At 35.1% G+C, this 25,163-nt stretch overlaps 2 protein-coding genes across 4 annotated transcripts in view; one reads left to right on the forward strand and one right to left on the reverse strand.

Moving 5' to 3' along the window:
• LOC149782988 (proteasome assembly chaperone 2-like) overlaps positions 1–5,762 on the forward strand; it is a 50,168-nt gene extending 44,406 nt beyond the window's left edge. The window contains exon 7 of the mRNA XM_089934548.1: positions 5,407–5,762. Coding sequence (XP_089790674.1) covers positions 5,407–5,523 — 117 coding nt within the window. The 3' untranslated portion in view covers positions 5,524–5,762. The remainder of the gene's footprint in view (positions 1–5,406) is intronic.
• Positions 5,763–10,145: 4,383 nt separating this feature from the next.
• LOC149782989 (targeting protein for Xklp2 homolog) overlaps positions 10,146–25,163 on the reverse strand; it is a 71,630-nt gene continuing 56,612 nt past the window's right edge. For all 3 annotated transcript variants that reach the window (XM_089934551.1, XM_089934550.1, XM_089934549.1), the window contains 2 exons: positions 17,050–17,161; positions 10,146–12,888 (listed from right to left, as the gene is read on the reverse strand). In XM_089934551.1, the coding sequence (XP_089790677.1) occupies positions 12,578–12,888; positions 17,050–17,161 (423 nt within the window). In that variant the 3' untranslated portion in view covers positions 10,146–12,577. The remainder of the gene's footprint in view (positions 12,889–17,049; positions 17,162–25,163) is intronic.

The following is a 25,163-nucleotide window of genomic DNA, read 5'->3' on the forward strand; positions in this document are numbered from 1 at the left end:
TTGAGCACTCAGACGAAAACATGGCGAAAGTGATTAATCTTGACAGTTGTTTTATTTGTGCTCATAGAGATGGAAGTATTGTTTTAGTGTTGTTGTCTGTGTCTGCTTCGGCTGATGATATTCACTTGGTCGTAAACACAGTGTAAGTATTGAACTTACCAGGTCTTTGATTTGTGCTCATACAGGTGGTAGTATTGTTTTAGACATTAAAGTGATTGCCATTTGTGTTGGCATAGTTTTATTCTTTTGTATTCTTTATTTTTGGTATTTGTAGAGGTTAAACCATGAAATTAAATACCTACTAATATGCAAACTTTGACAGGCAAAACCATGGGTTTAACTACTCACAAAATGCCTTTTTAAAAACATACAAAACAATGAAAATTGAGACCAGTGAAAATAAATGATACTACAGTATTAAGTAATGGTATTATCCATTACTCCATCAAGCTTTTTATTATGTAATGGCATTGTCCATTACTTCATTGGGCATATTATGTTATGTCATTGTCCATTACTTCATTGGTCATTATGTTATGTCATTGTCCATTACTTCATTGGGCATATTATGTAATGGCATTGTCCATTACTTTATTGGGCATATTATGTAATGGCATTTTCCATTGCTCCATCAAGTTTTTTATTATGTAATGACATTGTCCATTACTCCATTGGGCATATTATGTAATGACATTGTCCATTACTTCATTGGGCATATTATGTAATGGCATTGTCCATTACTCCATTGGGCTTATTATGTAATGGCATTGTCCATTACTCCATTGGGCTTATTATGTAATGACATTGTCCATTACTCCATTGGGCTTATTATGTAATGACATTGTCCATTACTTCATTGGGCATATTATGTAATGGCATTGTCCATTACTCCATTGGGCTTATTATGTAATGACATTGTCCATTACTCCATTGGGCTTATTATGTAATGGCATTGTCCATTACTCCATTGGGCTTATTATGTAATGACATTGTCCATTACTCCATTGGGCTTATTATGTAATGACATTGTCCAGTACTTCATTGGGCATATTATGTAATGGCATTGTCCATTACTCCATTGGGCTTATTATGTAATGACATTGTCCATTACTTCATTGGGCATATTATGTAATGGCATTGTCCATTACTCCATTGGGCATATTATGTAATGACATTGTCCATTACTTCATTGGGCATATTATGTAATGGCATTGTCCATTACTTCATTGGGCATATTATGTAATGGCATTGTCCATTACTTCATTGGGCATATTATGTTATGTCATTGTCCATTACTTCATTGGGCTTATTATGTAATGACATTGTCCATTACTTCATTGGGCATATTATGTAATGGCATTGTCCATTACTTCATTGGGCATATTATGTTATGTCATTGTCCATTACTTCATTGGGCATATTATGTAATGGCATTGTCCATTACTTCATTGGGCTTATTATGTAATGACATTGTCCATTACTTCATTGGGCATATTATGTTATGTCATTGTCCATTACTTCATTGGGCATATTATGTTATGTCATTGTCCATTACTTCATTGGGCATATTATGTAATGGCATTGTCCATTACTTCATTGGGCATATTATATAATGGCATTGTCCATTACTTCATTGGGCATATTATGTAATAGCATTGTCCATTGCTCCATCAAGCTTTTTATTATGTAATGACATTGTCCATTACTCCATTGGGCTTATTATGTAATGACATTGTCCATTACTCCATTGGGCATATTATGTAATGACATTGTCCATTACTTCATTGGGCATATTATGTAATGGCATTGTCCATTACTCCATTGGGCTTATTATGTAATGACATTGTCCATTACTCCATTGGGCTTATTATGTAATGACATTGTCCATTACTTCATTGGGCATATTATGTAATGGCATTGTCCATTACTCCATTGGGCATATTATGTAATGACATTGTCCATTACTTCATTGGGCATATTATGTAATGGCATTGTCCATTACTCCATTGGGCTTATTATGTAATGACATTGTCCATTACTCCATCGGGCATGTTATTTTATGGCATATTATGTTGTAGCATTTTCTGTTTTTCCATTGGACATATAATGTTATAGCATTTTCTATTATTCAATTGGGCATATTATGTTATGGCATTGTCTGTTACTCCATCGGGCATATGCTATAACATTTTCTATTATTCCACTGGGCGTGTTATTTTATGGCATTGTTTATTACTTTGTCCATTAACATTTATGCATCTGACCCATATCATTATAGCAGCTGGATAGATTACATACAACTAGATGGTATGTTGTCGAGGCTTCAGCAGGGTGTTCAAGGGGCTTCAGCTCAAGTTAAATATGGGGCTTTTACTGATAATTTTCAGTACATTTATCTTTCTATAAATTACAACAAATGGACTTATGGATCTTTAAACAGTAGTGCTCCAGCCTGTTCCAGTAAAACATTCCTGGGACCCATGGAAGGCAGTTTTAATGTGGGTACTCACTGATTGATGCAGTTTAGAACTTTCTTATGTGTTTAATATGAACTCTCAAAAATCAAAGTACCCTGACATATAGTTTTTAAAAACTGCATTCCCTGGGAGCCATATATGTTTAAATGGAGCAGCCCTCAATTTAATCTCATCAGTAGAGAAAGTATTTTATTTACCGAATTCACAGAGTACAAGGTAAACAAAATATTAACAATATTTTTCTTCAGTACAGTCCTATCCCAACACTACAATAAATAGAAGACTGGAACAAATGTAGATTCTGTTCTGCTGCATATTTTATAGTAGGATATTCTAGATCCATTTTTTCAGTCTGTCGAAGATGATCTCCAATTTTACACTGTCTACTATTACTAATATTTGTACCCCTATCTCATTCATCACAAGGATCCTACACATATCCAAATGGTCCCGACTACAATATCATAGCTATCAATTTTTCTATCAATTTCCACCACCAAGGATTCATGATTTCAGCATCTGTTTTGGCTAGTGTTGGGTTTCATCTTCACTACATTCTTCCTCACCATCTACTCGACACATGGCCACTGTACAGTGGATGTATAAAAGCATCACTCTTAATCTTTTCAGTAAACATTAAATCAGGCATCTTGCAGCACTATTCCAAATGATCCAAGAGGAATTACTTGAATTTTTTCTTTTTTCTTTCATACTATGACCCATAGATTTTCAGAAATGTTTTCTCTCTTGCAAAATGGATGTGTCCACATTAAATCATAATATAAGGAAATAAAGAAAAGGCAACATAAACATCTTTTTTAAAAAAGTATAAAGGTTCATCCAGCTTTTAGTTTTGTTAACAAAGGCTTGACCTTTTTCAGCCTTACCAAAGAGGCATATTTTCAAGCCTGGTTTAAGAGAACTATTGAGACTCTGAAGTCTAATTCATTACAGTTAACTTGCATTGATTTTTATTTCCTCACAATGTTAGCCCAGATGAGATTCTCTCCAAAAATTTTACACAGTTCAACCCTTTGTAATGATAACATTCTTTGTTGTGTGAGACCATGGCTGAAGTTTGTCTTGGTATATTTTTGAACAGTTCTTTTGTAGCTAGAAGAAAAACACTGCAAATCACTGAATTTTCACATCAACATATTTTTTAGGTTTCAATTCCAGTATAATAGAAACTTAAAATCTTAAGAATTCTTGATGGGTAATTTTTTGCTGGCATTGGATTTATGTTTTCTAAACCAAAGGGAAACAAGCTTTTATGTTATGCCAATTTTCCAGACAAAATGAAGTGTAGTCCCATTATTCTAACACAAGGAGATTATCAAAGTGCAGAAAACACAGCTTCTTTTGGACAGTGGAAAATATTCAAATGGAATTATAGACAAAACAATAGCCACAGTGTTTCATTTCAAAAGATCCATAGGTCTATCTTTTTATTAATTAGACATCTATAATATGGTGTTACGTATATCTATAATTTTTTTTTTTTATTCATGGCTGTAAACTGTAGTGATTACCTCTATTTAAATTTGTGCATGTAAAAGTTCTATTATAATATATTAAAAACGTAAAACTGCACAGGATCTATAAGTGATTTCCTTATGTAGATGTTGACAGTTACTAATAATAAACAGGGCCCCCAAGTGGCTAACTGGTTTAAAGCACTCACCGTTATGGATCACTTCTGTCTGCATGGGTTCAAGTCTCAGATTCAGCCAATGTGGGTATGTGAGAAAGCTTGCTAGTAGCTTCCTGTAGGTCGGTGGTTTTTCCTGGGTTCTTCCTCCACCATTTATACTGGCTGCCATGTATAGCCTATACTGTGCTGAAAAATGGTGTTAAACCCTACAACGACTAATAATACAATTATTAGCAAATATGTTTACAAGTTTCTGGTTTTTTCCCATTGGAGAGGTTGGTCAGTTGGTATCTTAGAAGAATTCTATTAATTCCCATTTGATGACTAAATCATTTGAGTTCTTTTATGCGGATGGAAATTTGTGATTTGTCATGTTGGAGTAATAATATGTTTTAGCCATTATACATGTAGCTTGACTGGGCAGTTTTCTCATTCTTCTGATTGTGTTCTTGTTGTAACATGAGAAGTCTGCAGACTATTTTATGTTGTATTTAGATATTATTTGAGATGAAAAACATATGTTTGGATTCAGTGGAAATAGAAAGTGCTCATTGGATTATATTATTTTGTAACTACTGTGAATTATTCAAAGGAGTTCTGGAAAGTGCCATTTTCACATGTCAGTACTTTTGGAAGATCAGTATAATCATGGATCTGAAATTTATACAGAACATTTCATTCTTTTGGACTTTAATAGAACTATTTTGGGAATAATTTTGATTAAGTTTATGATACTATAAGTTCTTCTTAAATTTTCCGTTTATAACATTGATAAGTAAATTGTTAGGTTTTACAAAACTTAGTTTTGCTTCTTTCTGTTACTTAGTTTCTGACCATAGAGTTGTAATAATGGTGACCTCTAATACCTAACACTTGGAACCATCTGTCTGGGTATTTATCTGAATCATAGACACTGTGATCTTGTAATTATGAAATATAGCTTTATACTAAGTTTACAGAATTTGTAGGCTCATTATTTTTTTGTTGTTGTTGTTATTTACATTAGTTTACTTGCTGTAAACTTTTGGAACCATCTGTCTGGGTATTTATCAGTGAACCATATACATTGTGATCTTGTAATCACAAAATGGTAGCTTACTAAATTTTAAAAATTTGTTGGATCACCAGTTTTTTATATTTTATGGTAGTTTTATTAAAATACAATATGTAGGCCCTTTGTTACATCTTGCAAAAACTTTGGTACACTAGCAATATTACTAGTGATTTGCTCAGCTTAGTCTATGTGTTTATGCTCTTCTAATTGAAACTTTTCAGAAAAAAACCTTGGATAATACTTGGACCACGGCAGAGCAAGGTTTTAATAGCTGGAAAATACCAATGTCCTGGAAGTTGTTCTTTGGATCAAGAGTGGATCAAACTTTATTTCATTGAATGTATATAAAAATGGTCCCCCATTTTATTTGGAAAGGAAGAAGAGTGAGCTTAAGATGATTCCCCTCTTTTGTAACCAATACTGATATATGTGGGGTTATTTTCCATACTGAAAGTGCATACAATGTTTGTGTGTAGAATCTGTCATATTTGATAAATTTTGTTGTACATGTACAGTATAGTAATACCATTGCAATATTTGATGAGATGCTAATTTTATTAAATATTCACAAAAAATATTTGAACTTTTTTTCTCTCTCTCTCCGTCTGACACGTATTGGGGGTTCAAAAGCAAAGTTGTTAATGCATGAAACTTGGCAATGGCCCCCCCAGAACAGAATTGGAATGACATGCTATGCAAGAAATGTTCCAAATAAATGACATGGTGGAAGGAGAGGAGGGTGGGTGGTTCTTTCCACAAATAGTATTAGTTAAATGCACTGAAATGCACACATCTCTACAGGCATCCCAGTTGCTGTATGAATGCCCAACAACAGATATAATGTCTGATCACATGCTCCAGTTCAGTCATCTGATTGGTTCAACATGACAACATATCTAAATTTAGTTACTAGCTTATTAACATATACTGTCTGCAATGACCTCATACCTGGCAGAGAAACCATAGTAGACAAAGAGGGACTCAACAAGGGGCCAGAGAAGGATGCACTATGTATTACTTAAACTATATTTAATCAATTATTATTTTTCTCTCTCTTCATCAGCAGAGGTATGTAGTCTTGATAGAAATGGATGGTTAAAGAAAATGATTTTTAATTTCAAAAGCAAAAATACACGAGTTACCAGAGAACATTTGTGTGACATTGGAATAATAGCATTGAATGATTTTTAAGCCAATTTAATAACATCAGAAAGCAGATCCATGTGATCCAATATAGTTACTTGAAATCCTTTCATCCCAAACTGCTCTTTCATTAACTTGTGTGGTCACAATAGATGTAATGAGCTACAAGATATAACTGGACATCAAGAATGTTTGTATACAGAGACACAAATGAAATGAACCAAATATGTACTTGATTCTCAAAATGTAAATATTGATTTTGTAAATGACTATTTTCTTGTACAATAACTCTGAGAAGAGCACACATATTCATTTTATGAAAAAACTTTTCTTTTTATATGCCCACCATAAAGTCATATGTAACATGTTATGGTGTTGTCCAGCCATCTTTTCCCAGGTTTGTTCTTCCAGAACATTATTAGCGTAAAATACGTAACATACACTACCATGCAAATCCTTTCCTTTCAAGCTTGCATTAACAAGTGTTTCCCCATGTAGAAGTCAGATGAGAGTGGTTTCCCCATAAATAGAAGGATTGGCTCCAAATTCCATCCATGCATTAGTTACTGCTTCTATTTGTGGTGGCAGGCATGCTTTTTTCCAGAACTAGCAAAACTGATACCTGCTTATGATCTTCTACAGTTTTAGCAATTCTGGGTAGGTATACTCCAGCTATTTCTATTTCTCCTTATGTTTGCATTGTAGGCAGATATGTCGCATTTCATATAGCTTTGTCATATGAAAAGTTTGCCGGCACCATTTATTTGCCTGCAATATGGTTCTTTGTACTTAAGTCAGTTAAGTTACTGTGCTTGACCATGTCTATGAATTCTATCAAACCATTTTCCATCATCACATGTAAGGTCATGCATTTAATTCCCATAGGCAATTTGTTCTTACCATGACAGGGTTTGCACGCTACCATGAAAAGTACTTGAATTTCGATTCATCCTTGAAAAGTACTTGAAAAATCATTTTTACCTTGAAAAGTACTTAAAAATAAGCCTCAGTCCTTGAAAAATATGAAATTAATAAACAAACGAATGTACAATAGTTTCTTTTCATACCATGTCATGTAATTGAAATAAAACTGTTTGCTCTTGGGTGGTTTACAATACGTGACCAATCATATATTTATAACTGTGCAGGGACCTGATTATAGAGAGCATTAAAAAGTGTGCAAATCTTTTCTAACAATCATTCTTCTTCGTCGATTTGTTTTCAGCAACAGTGGTAAATCTTTGTACTTTAAATCATTTTTAATCAGCTGTTCAAACTCTTGAAACAAAAGATAATGAAAAATATACACAAAAATGGTCTTAATTTGTTCTTATTTTATGTCCAAGCTTCTGATTTTCAGCATACGATCTAAACTTCATAAGTCTGTTTAAGTCTATTATTGACTTTTTCAGCAGCTTGACCAAACTTTGGGTGTAAATTATGGCCATAAAGGCTGTTTTCTACACAATATACTTACATGTATGTGTAATTTGGATTTTTAACGTAGCTTTAACAATTTTTCAGTTATCTATGTGTAAATGTACCTGTGAAATTTTGATGCAACAGCAGATATAAAAAATTAGATGTGGCAGATGATTTTAAGATGTTGTGTGAATGCATTATATCATGCATCAAAATTATTCCAGAAATCAATTTTGTCTGCCACAGACAACTTCAGGTATGCATACATTATGCAAATCGAGGTCGGCCAATGTATTTTCCTGAAGTGTGTCGGAGAGAAGGTGGGCTTTTGCAATCTCCATAAACTCTGATTGCTACCGAATATTCAGGAGGCTGCATTCACATCCGCCAAAGGATAAACACGTGTATGTGGCATTGAGAATGTACAGATGATTTATCTGGGTATTTTTCTGCGAGAGGTTACCATTTCACTTGGAGCAAAATGCTTGGGAAGTGTGTTCAATCCTGATTGGTAGTTAGGAATTTAAAGGATTGTTGAACCTAGTGTACCTTATTTGCTATGTAATCTATAGGTTTTTTTCTTTTGTTCTTCATATAAAGATCTGAATTCATTTGTTTCTCTTAGAAATTAAGTGTTGTTATTCTCCTAAGATTTTTATAATTTTTATTTTCTGTTATAAAGTCTCAAGCCAGTTGCACAAATATTAGTAAGTCCCTTGTCAGGAAATTACAACATTCTCACTAATCCTTTAAATGGCCATTGATAAATATTTCTAAAGTGCACTGGACATTGGGGTTCTTGAAATAATTGGATCAAGTCCTTGAATTTTGTCACACCAAAGGTGAATGAACCCTGAATAAGCATTTACTTCTAAGCAAGTTGACACAATGCTTGCTTGGATTTGAATGCCAAGCATATTAAACATATCTGGCAACATAATCAGTGTCTCACAATACCAGGTATAGCTGTTCCATCACCAGTCCCATCTCTTGACCCAGAACTTTTAGATACATACCTTCAAATACTCCCGCGTTTGTAAAGTTTATATGCAGGGACACATGTACTAGTTCAGAGCACTCCATTTTGGTCAGAATATCTAGGTGACACAAGTCTGTCAGGGCACTTAACTTGCCATACTGTGGTAAGCTGCATAGTTCACATTGTTGCATGTTAACTCCCAAACATGAGAATGAGACAGTCTAATTTAATGAAAAGCAGAATGGATTTAATTTATTGCTACTATATCTTTGCCCAACCTGAGAACTTCACTTGGTAGGTATTATTGGTCTTGTTGTGGGTTTCCAGCTCATGATGGGCCATACATGGCGGCCAGTATATCTGGTGGAGGAAGAACCCAGGAAAACCGCAGACCCACAGGAAGCTACTGGCAACTCTCATCTACCAACATTGGTCAAGCACAACACTCGAGTCCATGAGGTCATAGGTGAGACAGACATCTGTGATCATGGCCAATACATGGTAGATGTCTGAATGCATTCTGTACAATCAAGCAGGAAATGTCAGCAGTTGACTTTAAGAGAAAAAGCTTTGGAGCTACTGGGGTCCTAAATCTGAATGAACAGACAGTTGGTATGAACTCGAGAGATGGAAGGAGAGAAGGTAATACATGTCCACAGAGGAACTGGAACACCCAATTCAAAGATTGTGGTGGTGGTTACCCAGCTGGAAACAAGATTCTTCACATCATTTCAATTACAGCTTTAAAGCTGAACTCCATAGTGGGATCTGTGTTCTCAAACTGATCAAGGTTGTCCACAAATTGACTTTGGGATTTGTCCGCATGAGCCAAGCCTTTGACAACCATGTCGATGACACGGGTCACAGGGGTAGAACTATCACATTTGTGGCCATTTCTAAGTTTGTGACTACATACTCGTTTGGTTATTTTAAAGTTTCCATGGCTTCCATACTGATGGAACAGCAGTATGAAGCCACAAATTAAAAACTGGCTACAAGAGGTAGGGTTAAGGAGTAACACAGGTATGGGGGCTGATTTATTGGACTATCATACACGTCATGACACCAAGTCTGAATTAATAGCCTCCCACTGGCTGAAGCTAAGGAGATAAGATTCTATGCAGAGTTGACTAACATGTTAGTAATGGATATTGGTCTCCTTCCTGACCCCCCAACAATAGTACACCAATATCTATGCTGTGAAGAGTACCAAGTTAATGTTACCAGTTAGGAATTTAGTGAATAAAAAACCTAAAATAACTTGAAATAGTTTATCCATGTGCATGAATTCTTTGCTTTATTAATGCAATTGATACAGAAAAATATACCACTTGTAACGGCTTGAACATGTCATTACCTGGAAAGTGATATCCATCTTGCCATTCACATGCAGGACAAAAAAGAGCAAAAAAATAATTGCTTTGTATTAATATTTATTACGAACATAAACCAGTTACAAATTCAAGGCTATAAATGTAGTGTAGTTATCATCATAACAAGAAATTGTGAGGGATCTTACTAAACCCATTTCATCTGAAAGTTAGATGAATACCAGAACCTATATTATCAAACGATGATTCACTTTGAATCACTGTACTAAGTTATCTCTTCTCAGACAAATTTTAAAAATGTGTACAGAGGCAGAGCTTATGTAGATAACAGTGATTATTGTACATGTGTTGTTGCAGAATACAAATTAGAAACATTCTTTCATCACAATATATAAAATGTACAAAAACGTTTTGAAGACTGCAGCCATATACTCATTCGTTTCCATTTGTTGCAAAATATTAGAAGAGAGCTGCCTCATTTCAATCTGATTGCTAATCTTCTCAATCACTAACTGCAATGAATTTACATGCTTTCTTGATATGGCAATGTGGTGTTACTAGTATGCCTTAGTAATTACATTGTTCATTATATCTTACATAATTTAAAAAATAGATCTTTATGAAAACCCAACTTAAGGTATGTGCAGACTATATCCTGGATGAATTCTAAGAGTTTAAACAAACAAATCTTGAGAGCAAATCTTTAGTTGATAAAATATCCCAAATAACTCTTCTCTTTGACTTAACTTTAGGGACTACAAAGCAAACATTATATATGTTTTTATGAAATACTAAGAGATCATAAATATTGTACATCGAGGTAATTTTTGCAGAAAATTTGATCGATTGTTTGAGTGAGTGTCTGTGATTTAAGTGTGATGGTAAGTAGAAATATGCCAAAGGTCACAATGTTTAATTTAGTAACCTTGATCTCCTATTTGAATTAAACTTTCGTAAATACATTAAAATGAAAAAATGAAATGCATCAACACAGAAAATCTTGACTTGTACTACATTATATCACAATATGGATACAAAATATATACAGTTACTTCTATATGCATCGTTAGAGTTAATGCAAAATGGCTATATGAATTGCTAAAATACATCTTTAATTTGTTGTGTTGACAAATAAAAGATATTGTTAATTCTGAGATTAAACTTGATCTTATTTTCAAATCGGCGTATACATACAAATGGTGAATATACACAGTAAATGATAAAGAACTATTAAGGGCTATTCCATTTAAACATGCACATTACCTAGGTAAGACAGTTTTGTGAAAATATATATATCAAGAAAATGAATACTCAAAACGTTCAAATGAAAATAATAACAAATTCTGAATTGCATCTTTGGGTGACTACTCCACATTGAAAGCATCTTCCCAACAGTTCTAATGCCAAGCAGGCTTGAGAATGTAGTTTTGGTCCAGTGTGCTGTCCCACATATCATAAGAGATGACTAATGGAGGCAGCAGTTGAGGTGGATCAGTGGTTGGTGTTCTGTGCCACTGAAAGGTTTCAGATCCTACCATTGGATCATCCATCAAGGCTACTATGCGAGGTGTGTCATTGGGCAGGTACATTATTCCAGCTATCATACATGTATTGAAAAAGGAATTAGCTACAGAACAATATTTCCAATATTACGCCATCGTCCAGCCAGAAAGATTAACTGTCTTGCTGACGTCAGTGTGAAAATTTATTTTTCACTATTGAAAATACTGAACATGTCATCATTTTATAATAAAATCTTGCATGGTCCAATCTTGATCATAGGAAATAAAAATTTGAATGTAACAAAAAAAGCAAAGCAATTTCAGGTGTCCTTGGATACTTATATGTAATAATGTAAACTGTGATATCAGCAAAATACATCTCTAATGGCAAATACTACAGCATGAGATGTAATGCTATAATGATTCTAAATCTGGATCAGTTATAATGTCTCATCGAGTCTAGTAAGATTTATCTAAAATAAAAACTAATGTATTTTGTTTATGTTTGTTTTTGAAATGATAAATTCTTTTCCTTTATCTAATTTAAATTTATCATATTTGATCAGGCATGAAACAAGGGTTCGTTTTATTTTTAAAAAATGAAAATTAATTTCTTATGCGATTTACTTTTTAATTTGATTGTTTTATATCATTACTTTTTACCAAAAGAGTATCATGTATGCCTTTCAGGTTTTTAGACCACATATCTCCAACCCCACCAAAAAACATCTTTCTAACTTTGATGCAACCTCCTGCATATGAAAATCTGAAATGTCTTAGCAACCACCTCCATATAAAGAACATCTGCTCATAATGGATGTAATTTTGTGATCTTATATTGTTTGGTATAGATGGGTTTCTCTTTGTCATAAATGAAATAAATGCTCGCAAAGCTGCAAGATTTTCTCCCAAAAAATGGCTATATCATATTCAAGGAAACTTTCTTTTATGACTTTAAAAATTGCGTACCATAATAAAATGTGGACAAATAAAAAAATAACATGTGCAATTTATGTTATGCATTTGACAAATTATGATTTCTGCTTGATTGTAATCGTTCATCTGTCTTGAATTTTGGAGACAAGGGCACTGTGCATGGTTTGGAGCTCCTTTTTACTTCCACAGGTTTGTATCTTTTAATCGGATTAGCTTTGTGAACTGCCTCTTGTCTGAGTTTTTCAATGGCTTCCCTTTCTTCTTCTTCCTTTTCCTTCTCCCGATGTCTTTTAGCAGCCTCGAGCTCTGCCTCTTGTACTTTTCTGTGCATGTCAAACGCCTCTCTTTGCATTGCACGCTTCACTGTACACAGCTCTACATTGCTTACCTCTGAAGTAAAGGAAGAAAAATAAAAGGGTGACCACGCTTAATGTTAATAAAAGTATCAATTTCCAAACAGAAACTGCCATAAACTGGTCACTTCTGGGACTAAATGTTTAGTAAAGTGGTGGAGCTGGCCAGTATACAGAGGTTTGGGAGACAAAAAGTATGTTTGTGGCTATTTGTAGCATCAGTGATACTCTTAATAACTTTCCCCATCCTCTTTATACCACCAGTAGTTTGTATGAATTGCCTAATGCAAGGCAACAATTCTTCATGCATGCGTTCATCTTGTCTGTTATTTGAAGTGATCGTAAATCCCATTTTAACAACAATGTAATAAAATACCAAGTTGAATCCCATAGCCAAAAGAGCTTTAAAGTTACAAAATGGAAAAGGACAACTTACAATATTGATCACAATCCTGATGGTTAGATCCCCAATGTGGTGTACATGCCTTCCAATGATATACAAGTATATTAACTTTTCATTCTTTAATCTCTAACAGATCCGAAATTAAAGACCATAATGGAAATTGTGACGCGACTCCAACCGTAAAGATATGATCCCCAATGTGGTACATTAACACACCTTGTAATGATGGCATACGAGTAGGTGTGAAACGACTCATCAATATATTGATACTTTTGCTGTAGTAATACACATATCGATACAAGTGGTAGAAAATCGACACAAATTTATACTATAATGCAAGTTGTTTTCTTCAGCAATCATCAAAACTTTTATTAGACATTTGCATTGTTGCCTAGTTATTCTTTAAATCAGAAATTCATCTGAGACAGCTGATGCAGACACATGCACTCATTTGTATTAGTTAAAATAAAACAGACTTAACTTCACTCATTAGCCATCTACAAATTAACAAAGTAACATGGTTCGTAAACATTGCGCATCCCCCACCAATTCTATGGTAATTATTTTATTGCAACAGCTTGTTTAGTATAAAGTAGTCTGAATTTCATCTGACACTTGCCACTCTATTTTTGATAATTGAGATATATGTTGGGGTGTAGGGTCAGAGCCAATTAATTGCCTATCGAAAAGCTGTAATTCGCCAACACCATGCAGTGTCAGCATAGAATAGCCACTTACTAGCCAGCCTAGCAGACTTTAACGTTTTTACATCGGACCATACCTCGATGAAATTGATAGGAAGATGGTTTTATTTTCTCAGAAACTGCAAATATATCATTCAGTATGTCCTTAATCTGTTGACATACAAGATGAAACTAAGCATTGATCAAATTTGACCTGCAAAAAAAGCTCGCCATTTGCATTGCTGGTCATATGACATGAATGGTTTTAAACTAAATTTGATTGGCACATTGTGCCCTGGAACAAGCATTGCCATAGTCTGAACTTGCATTAAAAAGTGTTACAAATGCTTGTTTAAAATGCTGGTTACATAGAAAACCAAAAATGGCTGATTACCAGTATGGTTCATCCTCAGATGATGATTTTGTTTGGCAATTATTGGCCGATGATAGTTATGAGAATAAATTTTAAAGTTATGAAGTATATCAGTTTACTGGAGCTGGGAAAAGTGCTAATGAAGATACGAGTGGGCGATTTTGAGCCTGAAAATAGTGTTAAATACAAGTCCAGAGTACATGCTGGATGGACAAACATAGACAGCATGCCAGTCAATCACCCTTTCAGCAAATGGAGAAAAGGTAGAATACCAAGCCAAATTACATTACAGAGAATTTATAATTAGAATGCAGTTATCATTTCTTTTGTCAAACAATTTCATCCCTTAATCTCAGACAGCTTTAAACATGTACAGTATAACCAAAAAATTGTGAAGAAAAACCTATAATACTGTGCCATGACCTTGATCTTGAAAAAAGGACCCCCAATATGGTACAAGACACTTGTTCTAATGATGATCTATAAGGATACCAGGTTTAATGGACAGATGAAAATGCAGATACTCGCAGAATACAAACTCCTCCTATGACAAAATTTTAGATTGGAACCAAATTAATAATGTATGATAATGGACAGGCTCAGATATGCACTGCTTTTGTGTGTGTTTATAATCGGTGCTCTGTTATGATATACATGCTATTAGTGGATACTAGATAATACAGGTCCAGATCCAGATCACCACATCAAACTGAAAAGATTTACATGTAATGGCTTCATTCATAATCATATAGATGCTTGAACTGATGCAGTAATTATATACTTCTGAGAGAGAGACCAGTATAACGTGGAGTTGTTTGAACTGGCAACATGCACAATGGAGAGATGTATTCTGACTGAAATTTCTTTACATGTGGCAATTCAACAACTGATCAAATAGGCTGCCCGATAATGAACCCGAACTTTGTCTAAAGTACACTAAGTTTAATAGTTATTAATGTTGGGAGTAGACATACCAACTTCTAAAAGTGCAATATTTAAATTATAAAATGTATAAAAAGTATTAAAAAAATAAAGTTACTATTTCATTTTTCCCCTCCAATTTACCTCTGAAGTCCTGGATGTGAAACTGACCAAGATCTGAGTCTTGTGTGAGGTGTACATTTAAAGTAAGGCCAAGCTGTATACTCTATAACTCAAATTATACCCATTAATCATACATAAAAATAAAGGGAATTTGTTAACAATACCTAAGATATACAAGTTTTTTATATATAAATAACCAGGATAGCCAGTGGAGAAAAACAGGCAAATTCTTTTCCCTTAAAAATCAAACCGTTTAAAAAGTATGAAACTAGACTGTAACCTTACAGCAGTCATAAGCACCTAAGTGACAGAGCTGAAGAGGAGCCTATTTTCCTACAGCATCTTTGCTGAAAAAAGACTGACAATATAATCAATACCGTGATCTACAGCCCATACTTTTTAAAAACATTCTGTCAAAGCTACGGTGAAAATAATAGCAGTAAACAGCTCTTTATCAGAATGACCTTACTGGAACAAAATAATGCGGCCAGTCTAAAGAAGAATCCAGGTTATGTAGGGTCTTGATTTTAAGGATCTTTCAAGGTTATATAAATCAAGTTATAATGTATCTTAAGTCATAACCATAAAGCTGCTACTTTTCAATAGATCTAAACTTATGTAAACTAACCCAGATTATCATCCCGGCTCCAGTTTCAATCAATCATTCAACTTTCATCCTCAAATTGATATCTGTAATGTCTTTATTACTATTTAGTTTGAAATAATGAATTTTTGCACTGAACATTTAATGAGCAATAAGGTATAAACTGCAGCTATAACATTCTCATCAAGAGAGTCTTGTTTTATCATGTTGCAATAATTTAACGTTTCCTAACATCTTTCAAATATAAAAAGACTGCCAGGTGTGTAATTTCTACCTTTTGAATCCTTGCTACTTCTAAGAAACATATCACATCAGAAGTATCACAGGCAAGGTATTAACTAGATAGAAGTATATAAAATACATTATCCCACTGCATACCAAAGAGTTCAAAAATGTGTAAAATCAAATTTAAAGTTTGCTATAATGGCCTAAAAATCTAATCAGGTCATTTATACATGTATATATGTACACATGCATGTATGTATGCACAGGGTTTAACAACACACAAGCACAATCATGGCTATAAAGCGCCGTGCAAAATATCACATTCTCCCATAAGGCATACAAAATAAAAAGGAAAACAAAAATGGGTAAATTCCTTAAAATAAAATTCATTTAAATAAAATCTGAATCAAGCTCTTTTGAAAGGTCCAAGACTTTCTCAGTTTGAACGTCATGGGATACAAAGTTGCATGCACTGGTTGTATTGGTTGCTTAAAAATGTATAAACACATTGAAGAAACAAATGCTGTAATGGCCTGGGAATCTGATGATGTCATCAACATATGGATAAAAATATACCTACCAAACTTTTGTTTGTGTATGTTCTTCAGTGTTAGTTTGGTTTTTTATTATTTACACAATGTTGCTAACAAGTTCTGAGGGGCTACAAGCAGTGAAAACATAAATGTGTCACATTTGGGAACAATTTTGAGAAATCTGCTGAAGTCCTGTTGGATTTATTGGTATCATAATGGTTCCAAAATTATGAAGACCATGTGACTGCACACAGTTAATGCAAATACCTTATCATCACCATGGGTGATGCAATTAATGAAATTATTTTTCTATTTATTAAGCTGGTAGCTTACCTGTAAGCACCTTGGTGGATTTTTTTGGAACAAAAGGTTCTTTATGAACTACTGTGCTGGGTAGAGCCTTGAAAATGGCAGCCTCTCTCTCTTTGTTCAACTGCTCCTCAACCTGCAAAAAAATATAAAGTGGCTCTGAACCGAGTTAACTTTTTATGTACAATTTATAGGGCAAGCAAATTGCTGCATCCTTTCCAAGCTATGAAGAAATATGCAAGTGATTAAATTCATAAAAATAGTTATAAATGTAAAATTTTATTTATCATACAATGCAAACGTGAAATGTGTCCATATGACATAGAATCATCCATTAATAAAACACAATTTAAGAGCCAGGTTAAAAGTGAAACAGTCCATTTGAGGGTCAGATTCTAAGTCACAAAGAAGCAAGAACTGATAAAGTTGGTCAGTAAATAGTGAAAACTTAACTTTTGTAGGTCAGCTGAATAAAAAGCTTAATGAAGCTGCAAACAATTTTCATCTATGATCATCGACAAGAACATATCCTCTCACCTATGAAATCACCCACAATCAAAATAAAGTTTCACAACCATTAACATGGTATACATTTTCAAACTTATCAGAGAATGGAGAAACTAAATTGGGAATAAGGTTTGCATTATAAAACTTGTCCTATTGACAAACTTCCCCTTTTATAGCCACACTAACTTCCTTTCACATAATAGAGGTCCATGGCATGTTATGACCAACCTACCTTTAAACCAAGGCTGGGACATTAATTACATCATTTGGTGGTGGTAGTGATGTTGGGTGGATGGGATGTCAATCTGATACCCATCTCTAGTCAGGCAGATGTAACCTGATTCCCTATCCCATAGGGATTAACCAGTAATATAGGAATGGGAAAGGTGTATGTGTGGTAATCAATCCCGATCCATATCACCAGACTTATAATCAAAAACCCAATGACTGGTCACCAGTCAAAGACCAGTCCACTGACAAAGATCTTTTGGACACACCCACATCATATTTATTAGATTGCGATCACTGCTGTTCCCTCTCAAAAAGGCACGATTGGCCTATCTCTGTCATCAGGTCACCAACCTTGAGAGGGCAATACTCTTCCTAACCAGTAGGTACAACTCACTCTAGTGTTTTCCCTACCAATGATCAATCCCTCACCCACATTCATTTTCTTTGTAATGAATGTCAGGAATCCTTGCCATCTGGGCAACCTCAAAACAACTGAGGTCACTCTAGTACATTCCTGCTCCACACAGTAATTAATTTCTCCAATCCTGGAGGAGATTCAGTGATGACAATGAGGAAAGACTTATCTGCCTCTCTCAATATGTGTGGCTGCTTTCTTGGTCAGTGCTGAGACAACAAAAACAAAAACAACCATTGCATGATGGGCAGATGGCATGTGTATCCCATGGGGCCTTTTTGTGCCCATGTACCCACACCATGCAACATGATCATGAAAAGAGAAAAATCACACAAAGTAACAAAATTCCAGGACCCAAACTGGGTATGTAATATTTACCCTGCACTGGAACTATGATGAGGAAGGTATTTTGACTGATGAAACTAAAGATTGAAACTGGGATCAGGTTCTAGGGTAGGGGTCGGCAACCTACTGTACATAGCGTGCCACTTTTTTCCAGATTAATTACAAAATGAATAAGCATGTGCCACCAGTAAGAGAGTAACACTTAAAATCGAGATTTCTGGCTGCCCTTTGTATGCCACACAAAGCCTCTTCATATGCCACCTTGTGGCATGTGTGCTTTAGGTTGCAGACACCTGTTCAAGGGAATAATTAGCTTGGTCTGGAGTCCATGAGTCCAGAAAAGGAAAACCAATACAACAGTAGCAGGTCTTGTATTACTTCTAATAAATATCATGCTTTTGCACTTTATGACCTTTTACCCTGGTGACCATGCATTTAGTTTCTAATGGTCACACTGTAATATTATTCTTAGGCATTTATTATATTTTATATTATATTTAGGAGTGAAAGTTTGAGATTTCTAACTACTGCCATTATTTATGGTGCTAGGTTGAAAGTGAAATGCGAGTACTAAAAATTGCAATTTTCTACAGATCCATACATAGGGATAAAAAATTGGTGGGGATTATGTTTCAAGGGGTTAATGTTTTAAATACTTTTGTCCAACAATGTGATTTAACATTTGTAGCATTTTTGATAAACAGTTAATGCATTGTACAGTTACAATTGTGAACATCTGGAAGTATCTGCAAGGTGTGCAGTCTGTACTCAAATTGGAGAAATAAGATGATGGCAGGAGAGAGCAAGATCGCAAACATAATCAAGAGAAGAATGTACAAGAAATGCTGGGAAAAGTATTGCAAATGATTTTAGTATGACCAGGGTGATCTTGTACCAAGTAGGGATACTGAAACCTGTGAGCATTCCACCAGCCGTATATATCTTCTCGTGGCAACAGATACAATTCAAGCATCACATCAACTGCATCATCCATGTGGGTTGTTTCGTCACATGCCACATAAAACAAATCCCAGAGACATGACGTTGATGGTCCAGTGTTTTGGGGGTTCCTCCTGCTTGTCAGCTGACACAACTACGATGCATTCTGCTCTAAGCCATTTTTTGGATCTGGTCACAAGTAATTCTTCACAGAATAGGCGATGTTTGAATCGGGGATCCAAGATGGTGGCTAAGACTAGCTTCTTGTTGCTGGCAATGTCAGCAAAGCATGTGTTCAGTGACGTCAACATATCACAGCACATTGTTTGAGCATTTTCAGCATAGTAAGAACGACAGATCCTGATGTTTGGCTATCACTTACTTCCTTGGTAATGTCGGCAAATGGGCCTAATGTGTCCACAATATTGTTTATGAAGACCCACTGATGGGCTGTTAGGCTAAGCAGGTCATAGAGAGTAACGTAAGCCCCCAAGACTTGTTTTTGTTCATATAACGAAACCAACATATTGTATGTAGAATTCCAGCGTGTCTGGACATCCTAGATGAGTTTCTTATGGGCAACGGCAAATTTTTCCAGCTGCTCTTCGAGCTGCTGTTGTGCCAGGATGGAGTGCCAAAAATGCTGATTATGGATCGCGAGATTGCCAAAACATCTTTTACAGCTCATTGCGACAGAATGCCATTACTGACAATGAGCTGCAGCGTGTGTGCAAAACAGCTGATGCTGTCAATTTCAGCCAAATGCATTGCTTTAACCATGAATGTATCTGTCACGCAGAAGGAGAAAGATACGAGTTTTGGGAATGTTGTATTCCTCGCAAAACTTGTCCAGTTTGCTTGCTAAATATTCTTCAGTGTGTGATTCATCGAGAGGCTTTGCTGCTAAAATCACCTGTTTCCACTGAAAGTCTTCCATCAGCCAGTGTGCCGTAAGACTCAACAAGGCTACGTCGATGGATGGGTCTAACCACACAGAGGTCAAACTAAGATCCAATTGGGCAGAAACTAAATCATGCACCTTGCTTTGTATCGCCTTATGCATGCCTGGTATCAAAGATGTGGAAAAGTACTTCCAACTTGGAATCTACTGCCATGAACTCCGCAATAGCTTTGTGCCAACTAATAGCTCTCGGGTCATCAAATGAAAATGACTGCTTCTGATCCAGCATGGCATCAAAGAGGAGTTGCTGCAGCTGCTGAGGTTAACTGCGCAGCATCCTTTTCTTTCTTTACCTGCCAGAAACAGGCCTTGTTATACAATGTGCTTGCAGTGCAAGTGCTGGACAAGATTTGATGTTGTGTAGTGTTTAGAATCCTTTCCACCTCTGGACATGTATGCTTTGCAAAGTGTGCAATCTGCTTAGGACTCATCGACTGCATTTACTTTGAAGTAATTCCAGACTAAACTTGAGCATTTCAAGTTCGACATTATGCATAGACTTGGCAGTATATTTAATAGCGTACAATCGCTAGTCAATATTAATCATCCAATCGATTTGCACTCTTGAAACAATGTTTTAAATCAAGTAAGTTACTACAAAGTTGTCCACGTGGCTAGCTGGATGCATGCACCACGCTGCGAGTTGTGCGCTGAAACAGCTGGGGCATCCAGGGACAACATCGCTCGCACTGGCATGCCAATATCAATGCTGCATGATATTTGTATGTCAGTGTTCAGCTGCTTCAGCGTGCGACTGCTATTCGTGGATTAGCAGCATTGCAGGACTGGCTAAAGAACAGATTAACTATAGTGAGTCATAGTTTCGTAGTAGCTGGAAATTTCACTAGCTATCTAATCTGCCTAGTTATCTGCTAATGCGTATGCTGGAAGTTCAACAGCCACATGAGGCCTCATTGGCTGGTTGGCTGCTGTGATTGGGATGAGTGCATGAATGGTATTGATAATTTGCTGTATGCAGACAAAAAGCAGCAGTTTACAGCAAGTCTGTTAAAAAGTATTTACTTTTAAGAATATATTGTCTTTCAATTAATCAAATGTTTATTCCGTAATTTCCACTATTTAATTCTGATTTAAAATGTCAAGATGAATGTTTTGATTGAATTTATATTTTTGGAAATTTGTTTACATCAGCACCGATTATTTCTGCCAATACCGATTATACCGATGGTTCTAATAATCAGCCCGATTATGAGTATAGCCAATTAATCGGTACAGCTTCACATGCCATGTAGATGGACAAATTTCAAACATTAAACATGGGAGTAAAAACTGCAAAGAATAAGTGAAATCACACTTCTATGACTAATTTGAGAAACTCTGGTTTATACAGTCCAAAAGAGTTGTTTAAAAAGTATTCAAAGTATAATTTTCTCAAGAAACTGAACTTCATCCAATAGTTATCTTGTTTATCACTGCATAAATTGACACAAAAGTAAAGAAAAAACACATGCCTTATTAGCCTGCCGCTACTGCAAATTGGCTACTCCGTCTGGAAATTACCCATGTCATGTGTCATTTGATCTACCTAAATTTTATCCCACTTCATTTTTTAAATTTATTTATTCATTTCAAATTGGGAAAATAAGCAACAAAAATTCTGAATTTCAAAAGTTATATAATTTATTCTTTGTATTTGAAATATACCTGTGTGATCCCTGCTTAAAATCAATGGAGACAAACATGTTTAATTGTGTCCTTTAGATCATGAATGTTTATGAATTTGTGGAGTCTTGTGTAGCATGAACCTGGATTATTGATGATTCACTTTTCTCTCACCAAAGCAATATGCAGTGTGACCCCGCTATAGCACACTCCAATATAACACAATTTTGGATATAACATGGTTGTGGTAAGGCTCCAGAAATTTCAGATACATGTATTTTTCTCGTACACAGAATAATTTCTTTCTTAAAAGTACGAAGAAAAAAACGTAAAAAGTTTATCGTTTTTGGGGAGGAGATCGCGTATGAATAATACAAGGAGATCGTGGCATGGCTCCTGAAATTTTTTATTTATTTTTCTCGAACATGAAAATATAGTTTTTTCTTCTTAATAGTATGAAAAATGTGTAAAAAGTTTATTCAGGGATCATGCAGGGCTTTGCAAATGTCACAAATTGCAATTTGTTTTCCTTATTGGTGGCAAACTATACCATTTGGCAATTTTTTATATATTGGCAACATTGATGGCTGTGTTTAAACATATGTATATTTATATATACAACCATTGGTTTGGAGCAGAGAAATTCAGAGGCCACATGAAAGGAAGCTGCAAACTTGATATAAAATGCACTGAAATTTATCTATTGTTACATAAACAAATTCTTTGTCCATATTGTGTGTGTATGTGTGTGTGTGATTAGGATTTTTAATGTAGCTTTAACAATTTTTCAGCCATATCGCTTCGATGTCTGCAGTGTGTCAGTTTATAGTGATGTCTAGCACTGGGGCATCAAACTGCAGACACGTAGCATGATGTACCACCCAGTCACATTATCATGACACCAGGCTGACCAATCCTAACACTAACCTCTTAATGCTGAATGCCTAGGAGGCAGCTGTTAGTACCACTTTTATAAGTATTTGGTATAACTCAGCCGCGGTTCAAACCCGCTACCTGCCGCATCCGAGGCAGATGCTCTAACAACTAGACCACTGGAGCCCCATGAAAGGCAGCCATAAACTTGATATAAAATGCACTGAAATTTATCTATTGTTACATAAACAAATTCTTTATCCATAATGACAAACCATCTTAACAGTGCATTGTTATATCATAATCCACTAATGTTGATATCTAGCATAGTACCGTATGTTAAGATATCCGCTTTTTTGCTGTTGACATTTCTGGTACCCGAGATCAACTGGACGAGGCATTATTTTATAATCTATCTTTCTTCGGATTTTTGGCTGCTTGCTAGTATTTAATATATTTACATAGACTGACATTTTTATGTGGATGCTAAGTAAAATTCCTCTTCTTTTCACTCAGAATTAAATGCTTCAGGACACTCACATATTCTGTAGTAATCCTTGCCATCAGACCAGAACACCTGCGTCTCTATCATCAGTTGACCCTTTTACAAATTTCTGAGACAAGTGTGGAAGGCAACATCACTCCATTACCACAAATGTAAAAAAAAAAAAGAAAACCAACAAGATCTTACTTGTTGGTCTATTCAATAAGCAGGGAGGAGCAGTAATCGACTAAATGACAGCCAATTCCTTTTTTAAATATGTACCCAGATATTGCTGAAATTTCAAAGAAAACACTACCTTTGAAGCACCAATTGTTATGAAAACATGCTAAGCATGTGGAAAAAAGTTTATGCTTAGGAACGCTTCCAATGCGGCTTAAAATGCAAACCAACCTTTACTGACTTGGGACATACTAAAAAGTACATTCGTTACATGATTGTGCTATTTTTTCCCACTGAATTCAGACCTATATGACCTGTAACAAAATTATTGAATATTCTAAATGTGTGTGTGCATATTTTTGATGGAATTATTTGCATTGTGGATTCAATGTATGTGATGAGATTCGCTGATTTGATTTCCCTGTTCTTCAAAAAATCTGAAAATGTATAATCATTGATGGCTGTGAGTTTTGGTCTGACAGTGCACAGGCAGCATCAAAAGTGAGTCTTTATATCCTGAACCCCAACAAAAACCAAAAGCTGCTTAGTGCTAAGCAAAATATATGTAAAACAAAGAAACATAATTTTTAGTCTGATATACAGTGAAGAAAAGAGACAGAAATAATGTCCATTGTGTATCATCATCTATCCTCCAGTATTTTCAGTGTGCATCCATTGTGTATCATCATCTATCCTCCAGTATTTTCAGTGTGCATTTCATTAACTGCACTGAATCCTGTTTTTACTATTCTTAATTTCCAGCTTGCTTGTTGTAGCGAAAACTAAATGTGTCTAGAGGACACAGATACCTCTGCTGGTTTTAATGAAGGAACCATCGCTCAACATAGAAACATTTTGTATTAAAAACAGGCTATTACTTATCAAAATTTGACAAAAAGTTCTATATGAAACTAACCCATATTTTAAAATATCGTCTAAAACTCTGATATAAATATGTGAAATTTACACTTGTTTAACATCTTTTCAATATTTTACGATAAACCAAATTTTGATTTATTCAATTGAATCTTTAAACGTTTATGTGTTTGTGTGTGATTTGGATTTTTAATGTAGCTTTAATAATTTTGCAATCATATCACTATGATGTCTGCATTGTAGCAGTTTATAGTGATGTCTAGCACTGAGGCATCAAACTGCAGTCATGTAGCATGATGTCCACCCAGTCACATTATCCTTACACAAGGCCAGCCAGTCCTAACACTAACCTCTTATTACTGAGTGCCAAGCAAAGGTGGTTGTTAGTACCACTTTTATAAATCTTTGGTATGATTCGGCCGGTGTTTGAACCTGCAACTTCCTGCATCCAAGGGGGATGCTCTACCCACTTAAGCCACCGGAGGATTCTTCAACAGTTATGAAAGGAATTGGAATAAAATAAGCAACGATTAAAAAGGCTTGTAACTTAAAATTTGGCAGAAATAATAATGAGAAAAATATTGACAGAAATGGATGGAAAGACCTGGGTAAAATTAAATGTCCCATCCATAAATTATTGGAATTGGGCACTGCATGGTGAGGGTGAGGAGGAGCTTTTTAAAAAAAATGCTAATGTGAAAAAT

Source organism: Sinohyriopsis cumingii, chromosome 15 (genome assembly GCF_028554795.1).
Source record: "Sinohyriopsis cumingii isolate HCF-2022 chromosome 15, ASM2855479v2, whole genome shotgun sequence".
Classification (NCBI taxonomy): domain Eukaryota; kingdom Metazoa; phylum Mollusca; class Bivalvia; order Unionida; family Unionidae; genus Sinohyriopsis; species Sinohyriopsis cumingii.